Source organism: Primulina eburnea, chromosome 4, assembly GCF_022965805.1.
Source record: "Primulina eburnea isolate SZY01 chromosome 4, ASM2296580v1, whole genome shotgun sequence".
NCBI classification, from domain to species: Eukaryota; Viridiplantae; Streptophyta; class Magnoliopsida; order Lamiales; family Gesneriaceae; genus Primulina; species Primulina eburnea.
In genome coordinates this window covers 41,772,395-41,791,062 of record NC_133104.1, presented here as the reverse complement: position 1 = coordinate 41,791,062, position 18,668 = coordinate 41,772,395, and the positions used below count along the sequence as shown (strand labels likewise).

Here is an 18,668-nt window from a genome sequence, read left to right as displayed (position 1 = left end):
AAATACACAAAATAAATAATTTGTCAAATAAAATAGGATCAAGAAAATTAATACAAATACAATTAAATAAGAGTGAGTCTCATGTGAGACCGTCTCACGGATCATAATCTGTGAGACGGGTCAACCTACCCATATTCACACTAAAAAGTAATACTATTAGCATAAAAAGTGATACTTTTCATGGGTGACCCAATAAGAGAGCCGTCTCACAAATAATACCCGTGAGACCGTCTCACACAAGTTTTGCCATTAAATAATTTATATCACTCACCAGATCGATATGCGGCAGCAGTGAGTTCAAATAATTTAATTCTGGATCAATATTATATTTCCACACGTAAACTTGTCAACATAATAAACCCATTTTGATCAATTCTAGCCCATACACGAAAAATTAATGAAATTATTGGGATGCAGATCTCCATTGTTTGGCTGCAAACAACTATGGATCTCTTTTACTGAATAAATCTCAGGGAAAGTACAAGGCAATTCTGGTCTACGGGTTTCTTGGATTGGGATCACTTATTTCTTGGAATAGCATGCTGACAATAGGAGACTACTACTATGACTTGTTCCCGGTAATTGCAATCGTAAAGCGTACGAGAGCTTTTACCTTTTCATTTGTAACCTGCAATAAATTTCTCTGAAGCTCCTCTATCTTTTTTTGTAGACCTGCATTCACGTTTCTCTCCAGTAGGTGTCTTTCGTCTTGTTGTAATAAAAGTAACAATGCTTCAACCTTCTCTTGCAATGCCTGAGCAAGGGCCTTGGAGATATCACAGGTTCCAGAAGCATTTGGAATTTGGAGGGCGGGATTAAGACTCACTAAGCTCAATCTCCCTCGCCTTCTCAACCACCATATCACTGATTGATGTTAGCTCCGTACGCCACTCATCTAGTAAGTTCGTAATACTAATTTTGTACTGAGAATAGAAAGACATTAATGCTGATATCTGCTTCCTCATCTTCTCTGCAGAAAGACTTTTACTTTTCTGCAATTCTTTAAATTTCTTCTTTGAATGGGATTCGATTTCCAGCCCCACGCGAAGCTTGTTTTGTAGATTATCCACACCTTTCTTCAGAACACCAATTTCTGATTCCAGAGAGCTAATGTAACTAGAGGTTGAAGTTTCTTCATCATTTTCAAACCTCCATATTTCACCTGAATCTCTTAAAAGGGAGTCACGGTTTTTCTTCCAAGCTCGTATCAACTATGTTTTCAAGGTAATCTTGTCTGATGCTGTAAAATTTATCAACGACCTTTCGGAAAATCGCATGTTGAGTTTTTTGCTTTTCTACATCAATTTGGAGGGTGGTGACTAGTTTCTGTTCTTCAACAAGTTCAGAGATCAGTTCTTCTATCCTTTTCTGAGATTTGTTCAGCTCATGTGGCATGAGCTCCTCTCTCTCCTTAGCTTTCTCAGCCTCCAAAATTGCATTTTCTACATGGGATTGCTGTAGTTATAATCCTCTATCTCTATAGCCTTTGTTACTGGTAGACCCACACTGTTCATATAAAGCTGCTATTGGTGTTTCTATCACTGCCGCTGCTGGTAGATTCTTGCTTTTGTATTTCTCTCAGATCAGCGGTCTTAGCATTGCTGTTATATTTTTTGCTCTGACGAGGCAAGCACATGCGTGGGAATTTGATCAACCAATACCTTCACTGCTATCAGCTGTCGAATCTAATTTGAGATTACCAAGGCCATTTTTCTTCCTTGCCGCAATGCCTCTTCTATTTGCTTTGCTCTATTCTTGGCTAAGCTCTCAATCGCTCCCTCCAGTTATAAACTTCATTATTGTGTCATTGCTTTGCTATATTTTAGCAAATGGGGCCGTGATCTCGTTGATATCACTTTCTCAATTACTTTTCTATGTTACTGGAAAATCCCATGTAATCACAAAGAGACGGTGGGAGGCATGGGAAGGAAACTTTGGTTTTCAGTTTCTCCAATGGTTTTCTAACCTATTATCCAGCTTTGCATCTGCTAAGGTGGTAAGGATTATGAGGGTGAATTCACTACTTCTTATGGCATTTGTTGCTGTTGTGCTGGCTTGTTTTGTCCATCCTGCCCTGGGACTTTTTGTATTGTTCTTATCTCATATTCTGTGCTGCCACAGTGCCCTCTCGAGTTTTTTAATGGCTTCATTTCGCAGCCATGTTCAGAATGAAGAGTTATGTGAATCTGGAAATGAGTGTAAAAGTAACTCAATGCAATACGACTCCAGGTCTGAAGGTGACATAAGCAAGCTATTTTCTGGTGCTGTAAACTGCTCTAGTAGCCCAGAATCTACAAGAAGCTATAGTGACAGACAATTAGAAACCTTCAACCACCGCCATGGCTTGCTTATTTTACATTTGCTTGCGGCACTGATGTTTGTCCCTTCTCTTGTGGCCTGGCTCCAGAGGAATGGTATCAGAGCACATATTCCACCATTATGTTTTGGACTGCCTATAGTTAGGCCACCCGTTCTGCCCATAGTTGGGTCATTTGTAAACTCCACGTTCCAGATGTTCATTCCTGGACGTGAGGGGGTGTGTTAGTTGTCCTACATCGGTTGGATAAATAACCTGGGAGTTGCATATATGGACTTGGACAATCCTCCCTCCTTGAGCTAGCTTTTGGGATTGAGTTAGGTCCAAGTTCCAATCTTAATAAAGTTCTCATCAAATTTTAACTGATTTTACCTTCATGTTTTCTTATCACTTGCTGCGTTTACCAGATGGATCTAGATCTTCAGGGAAAGGAGGAATTGGAAATTATATTGCCATTTGTCTTTTTGTTGCTGCGTTTGGTGTCGCAGATGCCCTTGTTCAAGGTGGAATGGTCGGGGATCTGTCTTTCATGTGTCCTGAATTCATCCAAGTAAATTATTTTGCTCCTGAGCACTTTTTATTATACATTGAGATATATAATAGAATAAATCTGTTAGATTTATGGTTGTGTTGTCTGAATATGTAGTCATTCTTTGTTGGCTTAGCCGCATCTGGTGCACTTACTTCTACCATGAGGATGGTTGTGTTGTCTGAATATGTAGTCATTCTTTGTTGGCTTAGCCACATCTGGTGCACTTACTTCTACCATGAGGTTAATTACTAAAGCTGCATTTGATAAAACAAACCACGGGCTTCGTAAAGGCGTTAGTAAGTTGAATCGATAACGCATGACCTTTCCAAAACGAGACAAGATTCTTGCGTTCATTTAAATTTTGATGATAAAATATTGTTTTGTTCTGATTCTGTAGTGTTGTTTTTGCCATCTCGACATTTTTGGAGTTTCTGTGTATTTTCCTATATGCATTCGTCTTCGCTAAACTACCGATTGTCAAGTACTATCGTAAAAAAACAGCTCCCGAAGGGTCAAAAATAGTTTCTGCTGATCTTCTGCTATTGGCATTGACACCGTACACAACAAAACGGTAAAGAGAATAACATTGAAGGAGTCAAGTTCTTTTCAGTTGAGTGAATATTTCAAATATGAAATTACACATTTCGTTTGTAGGGTGGAGATGATAAAGAGGATCGCCTAAGCAACAAATAGTTGTTTCTACAAAACATTGATTATGCACTGGATCTTTACTTAATAAATGTCCTCACTTTATCAATTTTTCCTGAATTCCTGTACGATAACACCGGCTCACACCATCTGAGATCTTGGTAAATTCACAAAAAACGAGTTAGAAACGACTATTATGCTTCATTAGAAAATTATACTGATTAAACTTTTGTCATCTTTTGAGTGCACATGTACGCTGTTGTGCTCGTTGCAATGTACAACGTGTGGAATCTTATAGCCATATAGCATCCTCTCATTAAGAGTATCAAAATGGAATCACGAAAGGGTCTTTTTATGGCATCCTTGGCATGTTTCTTGCTCATTCCAGCTTTCTACTTTACAGCAAAGTATGGAGACCAGGGATGGATGATAGTGTTTGTGTTCTTTTTATGCCTAACCAATGGGTACCTCACAGTGTGTGTTCTTACAAATGTTCCAAAGGGTTACAAGGTAAGTTTTGTCAAATGAAATTATGTTGGACACCTAGAAGTTGACCATTGTTTAAGTTGTACAAGGTTTTTGTATTTTCAGACACCAGAGCAGAATGCATTGGGTAATAATCTGCTGGTACCGTTTCTTCTTGGAGGTATTTTTTCTGGTGTTGCTCTTGATTGGCTTTGGATAATCGGTAAGTTCTGAGAAGGGTGTATTTGCTGAAATCAACCTCAAACTTGAACGAAAAGGATACAAAGGACTACAATATTTATATGACCTACAGTGTCACCATGTATTGTTGCCATTGAGGTTTAGGCACATAATTTAATAACAACTGTCAGAAACTAATTTCTGTCAATTATTATCAAATTAAACATAAAATCAAGCATTTAATAAAATTTTAAAAAATATTATATAAATTACGATTATATTTTGTTGGGATAATCGAATTACTTAAAAACTTTTGAAGTTTTATGTTCATGTATAGAATAACTGATAAAGTTACCGTTTGTAGGGATAATTGTAGGTGGAATGGGATTATGCGTCAAACTTGACTTGAGTTACTGTTCGAAGTAAATTATGTGTGCTAGTGACAACAATAAGATGCAGAGCTAGCGTTTTATCTTCTACATATCGTCATTAAGGCAAGATTAATGTGGTTTAGGGATCATTGCAAGCACGTTCAAGATTGTATTAGAGCTGATGGCCCGATGAGATTGGTCATAGAAAGCTAGAGTTTCTAGAGCCAGGTTTCACATGTTGATTCTTTAGATCCCAGACCCATGCGATATTTAAGCAATCTTTATCCGAAAAAGCAAGAGAATTTTAAAAAGTTTTTGAGAGATGCGTTGTTACTATGATTTAGGAAACTTGAGCCTGTTTTTACTAGTGCAGTCATAAGCCTATTTATACCATATTCCACTTATGAAAATTCTCTGAGCAGACTGAATCTTTCATCAAATGATTCAAGCCCTCAGCCACAATCGAGATAGTTGTCTTCAAAAAAGTAAGAAAATAAACCGTAATTTATTTTACAATTTTTCGTGTAGTTATACACATCCTAATCAACAACAAAATTAATATTTGATTCACATTTATTTATTATCTGATATTTTGTGTGGAACATATTAGGCATGATTCTACAAAAGAAGCACTACAATTTTTGCAGAACAATATGAAGTGCCTGAGATTACATACCAGAAATCATTAACATTATGTGCATAAAGCTAACTGGCAACAATACATGGTGACACTGTAGGCCCTGTAAATATTGTAGTCCTTCTTTGTGTCCTTTTTCGTTCAAGTTTGAGGTTGATTTCAGCAAATGCAGCATTCTCAGAACTTCCCATTGCCGATTATCCAAAGCCAATCAAGAGCGACACCAGAAAAAATACCTCCAAGAAGAAACAGTACCAGCAGATTACCCAATGCATTCTGCTCTGGTGCCTGAAAATACAAAAACCTCGTACAAGTTAAACAATGGTCAACTTCTAGGAGTCCAACATAATTTCGTTTGACAAAACTTACCTTGTAACCCTTTGGAGCAGTTGTAAGAACGCACACTGTGAGGTACCCATTGGATAGGCCTAAAAAAGACACAAGCACTATCATCCATCCCTGGTCTCCATACTTTGCTGTAAAGTAAAAAGCTGGAATGAGCAAGAAACGTGCCAAGGATGCCATCAAAAGACCCTTTCGTGATTCCATTTTGATACTCTTAATGAGAGGAAGGTATCTTGCTATAAGATCCCACACCATGTACATTGCAACGAGCACAACAGCATACCTGTGCACTCAACAGAATACAAAAATTTAATCAATATAATTTCTAATGAAGCATAACCGTCGTTTCTAACTTGTTTTTGTGAATTTACCAAGATCCCAGATGGTGAGAGCCGGTATTTTCGTACAGGAATCCAGGGAAAATCGATAAAGTGAGGACATATATTAAGTAAAGATCCAGTGCATAATCAATGTTTTGAAGTAACAACTGTTTGTTGCTTAGGCGATCTTCTTTATCATCTCCACCCTACAAACGAAATGTGTAATATCATATTTGAAATATTCACTCAATTGAAAAGAACTTACTCCTTCAATGTTATTCTCTTTACCGTTTTGTTGTGTACGGTGTCAATGCCAGCAGCAGCAAGATCAGCAGAAACTGTTTTTGACCCTTCAGAAGCTGCCTTTTTACGATAGTACTTGACAATCGGTAGTTTAGCGAAGACGAATGCATATAAGAAAATACACAAGAACTCCAAGAATGTCGAGATGGCAAGAAACAACACTGCACAATCAGAACAAAACAACATTTTATCATCAAAATTTAAATGAACGCAAGAATCTTGTCTCTTTTTGGAAAGGTCCCACGTTATCGATTCAACTTACTAACGCCTTTACGAAGCCCGTGGTTTGTTTTATCAAATGCAGCTTTAGTAATTAGCCTCATGGTAGAAGTAAGTGCACCAGATGCAGCTAAGCCAACAAAGAATGACTATTCACAAAACACAACCGTAAATCTAACAGATTGATTCTATTATATGTCTCAATGTATAATAAAAAGTGCCCAGGAAGCAAAATAATTTACTTGGATGAATTCAGGACACATGAAAGACAGATCCCCGACCATTCCACCTTGAACATGGGCATCTGCGACACCAAACGCAGCAACAAAAAGACAAATGGCAATATAATTTCCAATTCCTCCTTTCCCCGAAGATCCTAGATCTATCTGTCAAAAGCAGCAGGAGATAAGAAAACATCATGGTAAAATCAGTTAAAATTTGATGAGAACTGAACTCACCAGCAGAAGTCCAAAGGTACTCAAGCAGAAAAGAATATATCCAAACAAGTTACGTTTCCTTGTGTCGATTTTTGCCTCATTATAAGCAAGAATCATCATTGTACCAAGCGCAAATGGTTGATAAACAAGGGTGAGTACCCTTGCAGGATGGTAATTCTGCAACAGAAGAAACTCGAATCTGTTAAATTGTTTTTCCTTAGTTGAGGAGACCAGTTAATGAGCTTTACGATTGCAATTACCGGGAACAAGTCGTAGTAGTAGTCTCCTATTGTCAGCATGCTATTCCAAGAAATAAGTGATCCCAATCCAAGAAACCCGCAGACCAGAATTGCCTTGTACTTTCCCTGAGATTTATTCAAGAAAACAGATCAATATTTGTTTGCAGCAAACAATGAAAATCTGCATCCCAGATAAAACTTTTACAGAGAAAAAATGAACACAAACCTCGAGCATGCTGGGACTGGTGATCTCACTCGTATCAAGATTAGTAGTCATTGTTCCTCCTCTACATTTTGATATATTCATCATTCAGTAACAAGAAAAATCGAGAAAGAGTTATTTCAAAATACGAACACATGAATGGAAATAGTATTACAACAGACTCAGATGATGAATTAACAGAGGGAAAAAAAACTTTCTTTTCATCAAAACAGAACTTGGGAAAATTTCATTTAATTCAATATTACACTGCCTGAATTCCCCAACAAAAAAAGATAATCTTTCTATAGTAGATATAATATTAATAATAATCTTTTCAGATTAAAAATAAAACATCTAACCCACTTCAATTAGATTCAAGATTCAGCTACACAAATGAATGAAACAGCAGCACTTTCACACAGAGGTCAAAGGTGTTTATATAATGACCAAAGAATAGAGACCCTGGGAAACAGAATGAAGTGCCAGAATGAAAATGAGCGATTTATTGGCTCCTAAAACAAAATTTTCGCTTCTAACTAATTTGGTTTACGTGTTGGAAAGAAATCGTTGACCATAAAGTCTGAACAAAAGATTCATACTTTTGAAGAAGATTCTTTTCACATGCAGTATAGGCAATTATCGCATACCTCTATGGACTTATCAGAGAAGAATAATCTTTCCTTGAGATTTGAGAATCTCCCGGTCTTCAAATGCAAATAGATTTTTTTTTTCGATATGGGCACGAGAAATAAGGAAAGATTGATTGAGGAATATATGTATATATAAAGAAAATGTAGTGGCACGTTATGGGTATGAGATTTGAACTTCATCTAAATTTTTATGAGCAATCCTACTAAATACATTACAACACAAGTCATGTGTATATGTTAAATGAATAAAATTAACTTGAATCTACTAAAATTTCCAAGGTTGAGATACATATTAACTAAAATTATATTTTAATTTGTGTTTATAGATGTTGAGAACAATAATTATTTTTGAAAATTAGAGCAATTGAAACGTATTGTTTGAGCCGTTATACGGTTTAAAAGATTAGTTGTACCGTTACCGTCAATTATAGTTTTTGGTAAAGCGGCAAATACTCGATCATACAAGTGGTATAAGAGTAAATGTCACATGTTAGATTCCTATTGGTTGCAAGAAGTACAATTATTAGGAATAAAATTGTTGTTTGCAATAATTGTCTCTGCTGTGTAGAGCAATCGAAACGTGATACTTGAACTCAGGGGGGGAGGTAGAGCTTCCTTTGGGGATAAATCATCCAGGTTCTCCAAACAGTTATCATATTCAAAAATTGTTGAATTTCGATACTATACTTTATCATGCTAGTTAAATGCCAACTCTTTAACTCTTCAAACTCAACAAATACCAAAAAAAAAAAAAAAAATCGGGTGCAATTGATTTATTGTTACATTGCACGCCTACATTTTCAAGTCATCTTTTATTCAATGAAGTTGATATTTACATTTCATTTCTAGTTATTTGTAATTCATTTTGTGAACAAATTTATTTTACACATGAAGTGAAGTGTACATAACAGTATAAATATCAATTCTCTTTATTTAATATTGGGTCAAATTGTTTATTTTAGTGGGCTACAAACTCGACGTATATATGTAGAAAAAAAATTGAGCTCTCTCCATGATCGGACCTTGAGGTGGTTGCCTCCTTGACCTCATGAAAAGTATGACCTACCCTGATTTTGCACGATCTTTGGTGGACATTTTTGGAGCATACAAACGGTAGCCACATTTCCGTAATCCATCATATGCAATCAAACACAACACAAAGATCTTTCAAGTTTTCGGATTTTGTTCTCATTACGAGAGTTCACGAAGCATCTAGAAAATCTTTGTTTCTTGTGATTCAGAGAGCTACTATCACAAAAAATAAATCGTTGTATATTGTGAGACAATGATCATAAACTACCAACACGGTGTGTCAAACAAATTCATCTTAAAGACGTTAAGTCTCACAGCAGCAACGATTTCAACCGAATTGTCTATTTAACACTCTTTTACAATGGTAATTTATATTGAGATGAAGTTTTATTAAGCGAAAATATCACACCATTGCACCCAATGATAAAAGATCATCTCCCCTTTAACCTAATAACGGTAAAGCAATAGTCTACTTGACCAAAGTTTTGAAGCTAAGCAAAACCTATAAAAACATAAACCACAATTTGATTCTCAAACTGGATATACATTCGACCAACGAGACGTGAGAGATCAGTGAATTCAAAGCCAATATATGTATATATTTTAGTTTAATTAATAATATAATCTGCAAATCAAGACCAAGATCGTATACATTTCCGAATCTCATGGACCCACGAACAATTATTGGAGAAAAATATAAGTTGGTTTGGGGTAGACTAGAAAACACGGGTCTAATATAAGAATACAAGATCTTTTAAATGCAATATCATGTTTTTAGCATATCATAAATATGAGTCGGAAATATATGGATATATCTATTTCATGATGAAAATCGATCAAATTATATTTCTTAGAAAGATGATTTAGGTATAATTTTCGTATTCCAATAAATGAAAACTATAGCTTTCGGATTGGGCAAAAATTTGTGTCAGACGGTCTCACGGGTCGTATTTGTGAGACGAATCTTTTATTTGGGCTATCCATGAAAAAATATTATTTTTAAGCTAAGAGTATTACTTTTTATTGTGAATATGGGTAAGATTGACCCGTTTCACAGATTAAATTCCGTGAAACGGTCTCACATGAGACCCACTCTTCGAATCGGATGGATGCAAAAGCAGGTATGAGTTAGAAGCAAATCACCACAAAAAATTTGTGGCCCAAGTGTATCTATTTTTCACAACGACTACTCCTATTAATATTATTAAAAAATATATAAAATTGGAGTTATGAGCGAATAAATACTTTTTTCTTTTATTTATTGGAGTGAGATGGAGACAGCAGGGACCCGTCGCTTTGTTTAGTCCCACCACCACCACCGGCCAATAGCCCCACCACCACCGGCCCTTCTCTCCAGACCAATACATTTCTCTTTCACTCTCTTTCCATTTCTTCTTACACTCATGAAGAATTCCTCTGTTTATCGGTATAGAATTAGCAGTTTCTCGAATGGCAGCTTCACACTACCAGGTAGGTGAAATGGAGTCTGGCACTGCCGATTCGTTGGCGTCGACGCCGCGCTCAGATCACTATCATAACATCCACGATGACGGCGCCGCGATGCAGCAGCCTAGGGTCAGGTTTATGTGCAGCTTTGGAGGGAAAATCATCCCCCGCCCGCATGATAACCAGCTCCGTTACGTCGGCGGAGACACCCGAATTGTGGTGGTTCACCGACACACAACCTTCAATTCTCTTCTCTCAAAGCTCTCGAAGCTGGCGGGCACAGCCAACATCAGCATAAAGTACCAGCTTCCGAACGAAGACCTCGACGCTCTGATAACTGTCACCGCCGACGAGGATATTGAGAACATGATGGAAGAGTATGATCGGCTCTCTCAGAATAAATCGGCTAGGCTTAGGCTCTTTCTTTTCAATATCGACGATACAAGCTCCAGAACCACCAGTATAAGTTCGCTCCTCGACGGCTCCGCTAAGCGCGAGAACTGGTTCGTCGACGTCCTGAATGGCGGGCCGGATTCGGGCCCGGTTCTGGAGCGTGGCCGGTCCGAGGTTTCATCCATCGTCTCAGAAGTTCCGGATTACTTATTCGGGTTGGATAATCAGGATGACGCGTTAAAAGAACCCAAGCTCAGAAACAAAAACCTTTTGAACGACAGTGTTTCCATATCTGATCCGGGTTCACCTGCTCCGGTTGTTTCTTCGCCTTTCGGGTCCACTTCATCATCCCTGGCGCCACCCAACGTGCAAGCAATTCCAGATCTTCCGCCTGTGAAAACCAAACCTGTTAACCCTGTTCAAACTATGGAGCAATTGAAGGAAAATCGAGTTGATCATGAGATGCTGGGCGAAAATACAGGTCCTCCTCAGCCACCAGTATATTCCAGTGGGCCAGGACCCATGTGGCACTACCCTGGTCCAGCTATGCAACCCATGCAGACTGTTTACTACGTGCCCGGAGGGCATCAAGTTCAACCCTCTAATATTTCGGTGCAACCGTTCCCAATGCAAGCTCAATATGTCCAGCCATACCCAGTTGTTCAGAGTCAAGTACCCGTTGGGTTTCCTCAAACCGTATCAAGCATGGGTCAGGTATATGGGGCGAGTGTAAGGACTTACGATTTGAATTCCCGAGTTGTTCACGATGGTGCGAATCAAGCGATGTATTTCGCAAAAGGGGTTAGAAATGCAGCCATCGCTCAAGGTCCTTATCCAGGCATGTTAGCTTCTGGTGTGGATGAAATACAGGGCTCCGGGCTTGATGCAGCGGGGCACGGCCAGTTACCTCATTGCCCATGAAAATGTAGGCCTGCAATGTAACAATAAATCTCGGCATATTGTATTTTTACTATCGTGCATTCAATGCTAGATTTGATTGGATCTGGGATAAATGTACGTATGATTGGTTGGTTAAAAATACCCAAACCTTGTGAGAAGCATCTGCAATTTGTGTAGAATATCAACAAGGTTTGAGGTAGACAAGTACTTGTATTGATTCGTATTCGAGAAAATTTAATGGACCAAATGCAGTTTTACAAAATAAAAGAATCTGTCAGATGTTAATCTAACTTGACTCCCTGTGCCGTCGGGGCTCAGAGTCCTCAGGTTCTATACCGGCCATAAAATAGAGCTATGAACACAGGCATTATCTCCTGTCCCACGAGAGATGATTGATAAATCCAATCTTGCATTGTTTTTTTAAGAGGGTTCTGTAAATATATTGACATTATATAACATTTTTGTATCAATCACCCTTCAAAGGAACAACTAATAGCGATTGATTTCTGTACACAACCAAGATAGTTAACCTATAATCTTATTAGTTACATATACATTTGCAATATTTGCAACCCTTTCAAAATGTACAGATGTATATACAGCAGAACTTGAACAACCAGATTTGAACTGGTAAATAATCTCACTTGAAAATGGTCATTATTTTCATCTAGCTTCGTAAACAAGAGAATACACCGCACTCAGCATATGATCAAAACCAACTCAAGAAAGATTTCAACCGCCTTGTAAAATCAAGCTCATCCATTTTAAAACACGAATGACTCTCAGCTTGTGGGGAAAAACAGGAGAATGCCCCAACTAACTGTCATTTGTGTCTTTTTGCATACCTAGGCATTCAGGCGACTTTGTTGACGCTGTGCCTATACCTATACATATAGTGTCCCCTCTGCCATTCCAGATACCATCTTGGACGTTGTTCATCTCCAATGTTCTTGACTCCTGTACATGTCAGCGCAGAAAAAAGTATTATTCGGCCAGACAACAGAATGAGCAAATAATAGGCAGGAGTCTCGTCAATATGTCCGTGTTTCAGTGTCAAGGTTTTAGGCTTGGCACGGTAATGAAAACTAGTTTCTGATACTGAATACTTTCTAGCAATGTATAAAACATGGGAATTTCAGTATAGAATGGGGATGGACCTGACATAAAGCGCAGCACGGGCAAATAAGGTGGTACACACAGTCATCGAAAGAACTATCGCTACCCTGCAAATAAGTAAAGACAAGTCGCATTCTTTGTCAAAACTAAGATAGCAACATTGTTAGGAAAGTAAAAACAGACCCTTTCATTTTAATAATCCAATTGTCTCACGTTATATAATTCGAAAGAATTGTAAAAATGGAATGCTTACTTTTATATTGAACCTTTTCCTAATCAGTGTTCGGTAAAATCCAATATATGTTCCAACTGAAACTGTAAATACAATGGCCAAATAAAGGAAGCAACGTCTCCGAGTAAATATAAATGCTAGCATGTTGCACAGGGCTGCAACTGCAAGAATAAAGTGAATGGATCCCTGCACCATCCATTGGTTAAACTCAGGGAAGAAAAATCTTTCCAAAAACGAGCAAACGAAGATCAAACTCTAGATGTAATGACAAAATCACAATTAACATTAACTCAAAATTGATAATCAATGAACAGACATCGAAATTGCGCCATTTCAGAAGTGAGACAAAGAAAAGAAACAGACACTGGTCTAGACAAAAAGAAGTTTAATGAGCAAACACAAGCCACAGTGGAACTTCAAATGGAGGGTCTCTGAATAACACAATATTCACGTTGGGCATGCCGCAGTTCGGGTGACAAAGAATCCTTCAACGAAAGAATGTGTATTTACCTGAAGAAAACAAGAACCAAATCCAGCTCGTTTCATATTCTTGCCAAATCTATAACATGGACAACTGCAATACAAGACAATCCAATGATACATATGCTCCACATCAGAGAAAAATACACAAACAAGAATCCTAAAAATAAAGCTTCCCAATACTAAGATAAGCGGTAACATGAGAACACCGAGAACACCACCAAATTTAGTCAAAACCATCAACTCAAGAAAGCATCCAAAGACACACACACACATATACACACACTATCCGTGCTCTCTTATATGCCCAAACATTCATCTATTGGATGCGATCAAGCATATCAAAATTGTATATCCAATAGATGAAAGTCAATGGACACAACATTGCAAAACTATACATATATATCAAAACTAAGGGATAGCTATTATCTTTAACCAGTAAACTGTTTCAACAATCTCGAACAAGAAAAAGATTATTAACTTTACCTCGATTCCATCTACGGATGCCATACTTTACTCTTCATGAGAACCCAAAACACAATTCCAATTTCTAATAAGTAACAAGTCAAACTAAAGCTAAAAGCAACACAGAAGCATCCAAGCACAGCAATTTAACATTCAGGGACTAATAAATAAACTAAAACACCAGAATAAGCAAAATCAAATTTCAATACCATCTTTAGAAATCGAATAAAAAAGCAGCACCCGAAATCCAAAAGATTTTTTTTTTCAACGACCATTTAAGTGAAAATAAATGAAAAGGAGGAAACAGAGAATACCTACCATGTGGATTGAAGAGCTACGCGTTGATCGTCAAAACAGTCGTAAATAATCTCACCTTCCCACAACCTAAAAACTCCCCCTCCATTTTGATACTGCGATACAAGATTTTCTTCCTCGTTGTCATCACTCACTTTCCCCCATTTCCCCTTGTGAGCCTGCATGGCAACCGTTGAACAAAGCATATCAAAATCCAATACGGCCACCCCTTCCATCAACAAACTCTCCTCCTCTACACCCTCCGCCGATGCACCACCTTTCACCTCCATCTCCGTCGTCATTCAAAAGTGGTCGGCTCCTTTTCTTGTTCGGTTTTGGGATTTTAAGAGAAGAGGTGTAATTTATTGAAAAGATAATGAAGCAGATTCCGTAGTTGAGAGAATGGGGAAGGAAAAGCCAAATTATTGGTGGTCGGCGAGTTGGTAGTTTTATTACAATGGCATGCCAGCGAAAATTGAGATGATGATTTTGCCAAGTCAGCACAAGAATCTAGGGTATTTTAAAAAATATTATGGTTACTATAAAAAAGATTTATTATTTATTTTTTCATTATTTTATAAATAAATAGATAAGAAAAACGAGTTAAGAGTCAACATACTAAAAATATGATATAGTCTCTTACGTAAAAATTCAAGTCTCGTCGTATAAATTAATCATAGAGTACATACAGCAAATACACATTAGGGCACCCACATTGGTGCATGCATATTAATGGGTGTTAATCACTCATTAATGCACCAATGTGGGTATATGAATTATTTATTTTGAATGTCATGTCAGCCAAGAAATTCATTGGCATTTTTTTTCTACAAACCGTCGCTATGTGCGACGGTTGCGTTAAAACCGTCGCTAAGCGAGGCAAAATATCAATCTCTTCAAACGACTATTTTAATGAATATTGAAATTAAGTTATTTTAAAAATAATAATACTATTTATTATTAATAATATTTGTTGTAAAATTTTAACAAATTAGAAAGATATTGAATTAATTAAAATTAAAAAAAATGAGTAAGTGGATGATATGATCCATAAATAATGAAAGTTGATATTAAATGAATATGAGTGTGTGTTAATAATGGGAAAGTATTAATGTAATGAATATGTGGCTCGTTGATCCCATAATTTTTGAGGAGATGAGAAGTTAATAACATAGATTTATGTGGACGGATGCGGATGCCCATATTAGCTACAAATCAATGTATGTAGTTGTAAAAGTAAGGTGGTTGAGGTGAGTAGGAATAATTTTGTGGATGGTGGAGCTTAATGGATGCTTTCAAGTTTAAAGGGGTTCAATAATGGAGTGCCATTAATATTACTTGTGGGATCTTTTCATTTTTGGGACTTGATGGCTTGTTCATCTAATACATTAACCACACCTTTCGAACAACAATTTATTTGATAAAGAACCTCTCGTATTTTTTAAAAAAAAATTATTTGGAAAAATAAATATATAAAAAACCTGTCTTCAGCCGCCACATCCATACTGCACTTACAAGAGCACGTCTAACCCCATATTCAAATGGTAGAAGTTTATCATGCCTTCTCGATGCTTGTATATGTTTGGTCCGATAGGAAACAAGTAGCAGCTCATATAAAGTGCATAAACCAAGCTTCGCGTTGCACTTCTTCCCAAGTGGTGCTTGCAGGGGAAAATTAAAGATAATAATAAAATATCGGCAGCTCAATAAGCACATGAATGATTGTGATTCAGTTTGTCATTTTTATTTCATTTGTTCCATTTGAGTATATACACTAGTAATTGTATTCATCGAGAAATTAATGAGAACAATCATCTTCCTCACTCTATCTGTGTTAATTGAAATGTAACTTTCCCAACATAAAGAATGATGAGCAAAGATACCACGAGGACCTCGCCATCTTCAGGCGGCAATGGTAAGAAGCTTTTCTCGTTTTCAGTCCATCGTAAACAAATAAACATAAATCAGAACATAACAAGATTGCACCAAAGTCATAAACAATTAAAGACAGGCCAATTTCTATTCTAATGGAATGAAAAAGTGTCGGCTCCGGAGATATTATCGGTATATAAACAGAAAGTCACCAAGATTTTAATATTCGATACAATACAACTCGAATATGCAACACATTCACCAGATATATTAAGATGATGACATTAAAGCAACGGTAAAGATATCGTACGAGAGAAGTGTAAACCATGTAGGAAGGAAAAATACCACTGAAAAAGATGCATCTACTCTCTAGATCAAGATTTTAGAACAGGTTTTACAAGGCCCAGCCCTGAACCACTACCTAAGTGTTTGAACTCTGCTGCCTCAAGATGATCCCCATGACCGGCAAAACCAGTTCCTCCTTTTGCCAGATTGACAAGATTTTTCTCTTTGCATGGCTTGTCGCAGACCAAACAAACCTTGTCAACGGCCACAAATTTATGAGCACACTTTTTGCAGAAGACATGTCCACAAGAATCCAAAGCAACAAGCGATAGCGTGTTTGTCAGCGTGGCCTTGCAGCTGGGACATATAAAGGTCTTATCGAGGGAACTTGATTTCTTATGTTCACGTTTTTCCTCTGTAAAATTAATAGCAAAAAGTGTCTTTAACCGAAGTTTTTCCTTTCCTTCAGGACAGATTGTTTCAGTTGAAGGGGCCTCCACTTTTTTAGGAGCATCTGGAGTAGCGGAAGGCAGCCAAAATGCCTTCATAGTACGGAGCGCTTCCTCCTCATAAGAAGTGGCTTTTACACTGTTTGCCCCATGAAAACCGTTTTTGCCACTGTTGTAGTTCTTGTCATTGTACTGTGGTACCGCTCCATGGTTCTGTTGATCAAATGCGTCAAGCTCTCTGGTCCTTTGAAGCATTAACCTCTCCTCCTCTTCATCTTTTTCTTGCTTTTGTTGAGTGGCAAGGGCTGATAGCTTCCTGCAGGTAAGAAAGAAAGATGTTCTGAAAACTGGAACATAAGATGAGCATCAATCACGCTCAGATAAAGGCAAAGTAACATTTCTTTCGCATAGGATGCATTCAGAGGCAGAGGAGGAACTCAGAAATAAATTTCTTACACGAATTCTTCTGAAAGCCTACAACGATCTGGGTCGAGGCATGCAACATCTAGTGACACAGGTCCTTCTCCTAAGTTTCTAAAGTGCACAACTGTGCAACATCAAATCTTGGGAAATTTTTACCAGTTGAAAAGTAGAGATGCATAGCTTGATGAGGATAACTCTGCTCACAAGCCGGAGGTGGCTAGGTTATTGCTTGCATAAATTAATTCATCAGCTTCTTAAGCAAGCAGTTACTATAAGCTGCTGCTTAACATTACACAAAGCCAACTTGGGTTAAACATTCTATTTTCGTAAAGCAATGATGGATACGAAATAGTTTTATGGGAACCCATTGTGCAGTCTTGCGCGGGCCCGGGGCGTGACACTCTCTAGTTTTGCAATTTCTTTAAAAATGAAAACTGGAACTCAACATATACCAAATGAGGACAATTCCCACACGTGACTTTACAACGTTGGCAGACCCCGCTAAACTTTGAAGGTGTGTCAAAAAAGTGATTTTTATACACCTAATTGTTGTAACTTTCACAGGCAATGAGCAATAGAAATAAATAGACAATTGGTAAGATTAAATTCAGTCCAGCACAAGGAGCTGCCTCTTCCCTGGGATAACAAACAGCTGGCTTATACTCCATAATTCAATTCTTCCTTGACTTTGTAGCATGTAAAGCATTCACCTTTACTGGAATAGTTAATCATACGAGATTTGTTCACCAAGATCTATTACAAGGAGCCGGTACAAAACTAGCATGTAGAACAGAAAAAGTGGCATTAAATATTTTCCCCTAATTTATAGTTCTCTAAAATAAAAATCAACTTAAAGCTAAGTAGTTGAACTCTTGCCCCCTTGTGATCGGGCACTATTAAAGATGGATTACAAAAATTCGATCGAACGTCTAAGACTGCGACATGAAAGGAAGAATGAACACCCGACAAAAAATATAATTCAAAAATCAAATAATTCGGCAATTAAGGGAAGAACCTTTGAATGTCCTTCTTCTGGGACAACAGGCATTCGAGAATGCATTCTTTGCAGAAGACATGGCCTTTCGAGCAGGACATGGGTTCAATCAAAGTCTTCAAACAGAGACAACATGCGTCGAATGGTTTGATGGAGTCTTTGCCCAACCTCTCCTTCTGTGTGCCGTATCCTAGCTGCCGCTTTTCACTGTACGTGAAGATAGCTAAATCATTGTTGTTCTTCGAGTGTCTCTGAGGCATTTTTGCTTGGATTCTAAACAGAATACTTGAGAAGAAGTTGAATTTATCGAGGGGATAGAGTAGAGATATCAGGGAGACGGGGACTATGAAACCCTAATCGAATTGGGGTAATAAATTTTACCACAAGCGGTTGGTTCAAGGGAAATCGGGAATTATCGGCTT

General features: G+C 37.6%; 4 protein-coding genes and 1 long non-coding RNA gene across 11 annotated transcripts; 2 read left to right on the top strand and 3 right to left on the bottom strand.

Annotated features, from left to right (window-relative positions):
• The first annotated feature begins 1,462 nt into the window (after positions 1-1,462).
• On the top strand, positions 1,463-5,354 carry LOC140829087 (uncharacterized). Of its 4 annotated transcripts, none has more exons than XR_012117385.1 (4): positions 1,463-3,420; positions 3,504-4,007; positions 4,089-4,143; positions 4,519-5,354. It is a non-coding gene; the product is annotated as an uncharacterized lncRNA (long non-coding RNA). The 4 variants fall into 4 exon arrangements; XR_012117386.1 differs by having other exon boundaries at positions 1,463-3,658; positions 3,901-4,007; XR_012117384.1 differs by having other exon boundaries at positions 1,463-3,658; positions 3,742-4,007.
• On the bottom strand, positions 5,283-7,991 carry LOC140829086 (equilibrative nucleotide transporter 3-like). Of its 3 annotated transcripts, XM_073192067.1 has the most exons (10): positions 7,579-7,780; positions 7,240-7,300; positions 7,035-7,139; positions 6,796-6,951; positions 6,580-6,723; positions 6,381-6,486; positions 6,104-6,279; positions 5,867-6,021; positions 5,520-5,778; positions 5,283-5,438 (listed from the first exon to the last, which is right to left on the bottom strand). In XM_073192067.1, exons 2-10 carry the CDS (start codon positions 7,288-7,290, stop codon positions 5,328-5,330), a joined length of 1,263 nt encoding a protein of 420 aa, XP_073048168.1. In that variant the 5' UTR covers positions 7,291-7,300; positions 7,579-7,780; the 3' UTR covers positions 5,283-5,327. The 3 variants fall into 3 exon arrangements, with proteins under 3 accessions (XP_073048168.1, XP_073048167.1, XP_073048166.1); XM_073192066.1 differs by lacking the exon at positions 7,579-7,780 and adding an exon at positions 7,863-7,991 and having other exon boundaries at positions 5,283-5,778; XM_073192065.1 differs by having other exon boundaries at positions 5,283-5,778; positions 7,579-7,788.
• A 2,186-nt stretch (positions 7,992-10,177) lies between these two features.
• Positions 10,178-11,726, top strand: LOC140829084 (uncharacterized). Its single transcript, XM_073192062.1, has one exon. It carries the CDS (start codon positions 10,347-10,349, stop codon positions 11,655-11,657), a length of 1,311 nt encoding a protein of 436 aa, XP_073048163.1. The 5' UTR covers positions 10,178-10,346; the 3' UTR covers positions 11,658-11,726.
• A 608-nt stretch (positions 11,727-12,334) lies between these two features.
• On the bottom strand, positions 12,335-14,702 carry LOC140829085 (protein PLANT CADMIUM RESISTANCE 11-like). Of its 2 annotated transcripts, XM_073192063.1 has the most exons (5): positions 14,248-14,694; positions 13,495-13,558; positions 13,006-13,170; positions 12,794-12,859; positions 12,335-12,593 (listed from the first exon to the last, which is right to left on the bottom strand). In XM_073192063.1, exons 1-5 carry the CDS (start codon positions 14,523-14,525, stop codon positions 12,453-12,455), a joined length of 714 nt encoding a protein of 237 aa, XP_073048164.1. In that variant the 5' UTR covers positions 14,526-14,694; the 3' UTR covers positions 12,335-12,452. The 2 variants fall into 2 exon arrangements, with proteins under 2 accessions (XP_073048164.1, XP_073048165.1); XM_073192064.1 differs by lacking the exon at positions 13,006-13,170 and having other exon boundaries at positions 14,248-14,702.
• A 1,577-nt stretch (positions 14,703-16,279) lies between these two features.
• LOC140829083 (E3 ubiquitin-protein ligase CSU1) lies at positions 16,280-18,668 on the bottom strand. The gene is made up of 2 exons (XM_073192060.1): positions 18,268-18,668; positions 16,280-17,145 (listed from the first exon to the last, which is right to left on the bottom strand). The coding sequence occupies exons 1-2, from the start codon at positions 18,504-18,506 to the stop codon at positions 16,470-16,472; spliced, it is 915 nt and encodes a 304-aa protein (XP_073048161.1). The 5' UTR covers positions 18,507-18,668; the 3' UTR covers positions 16,280-16,469.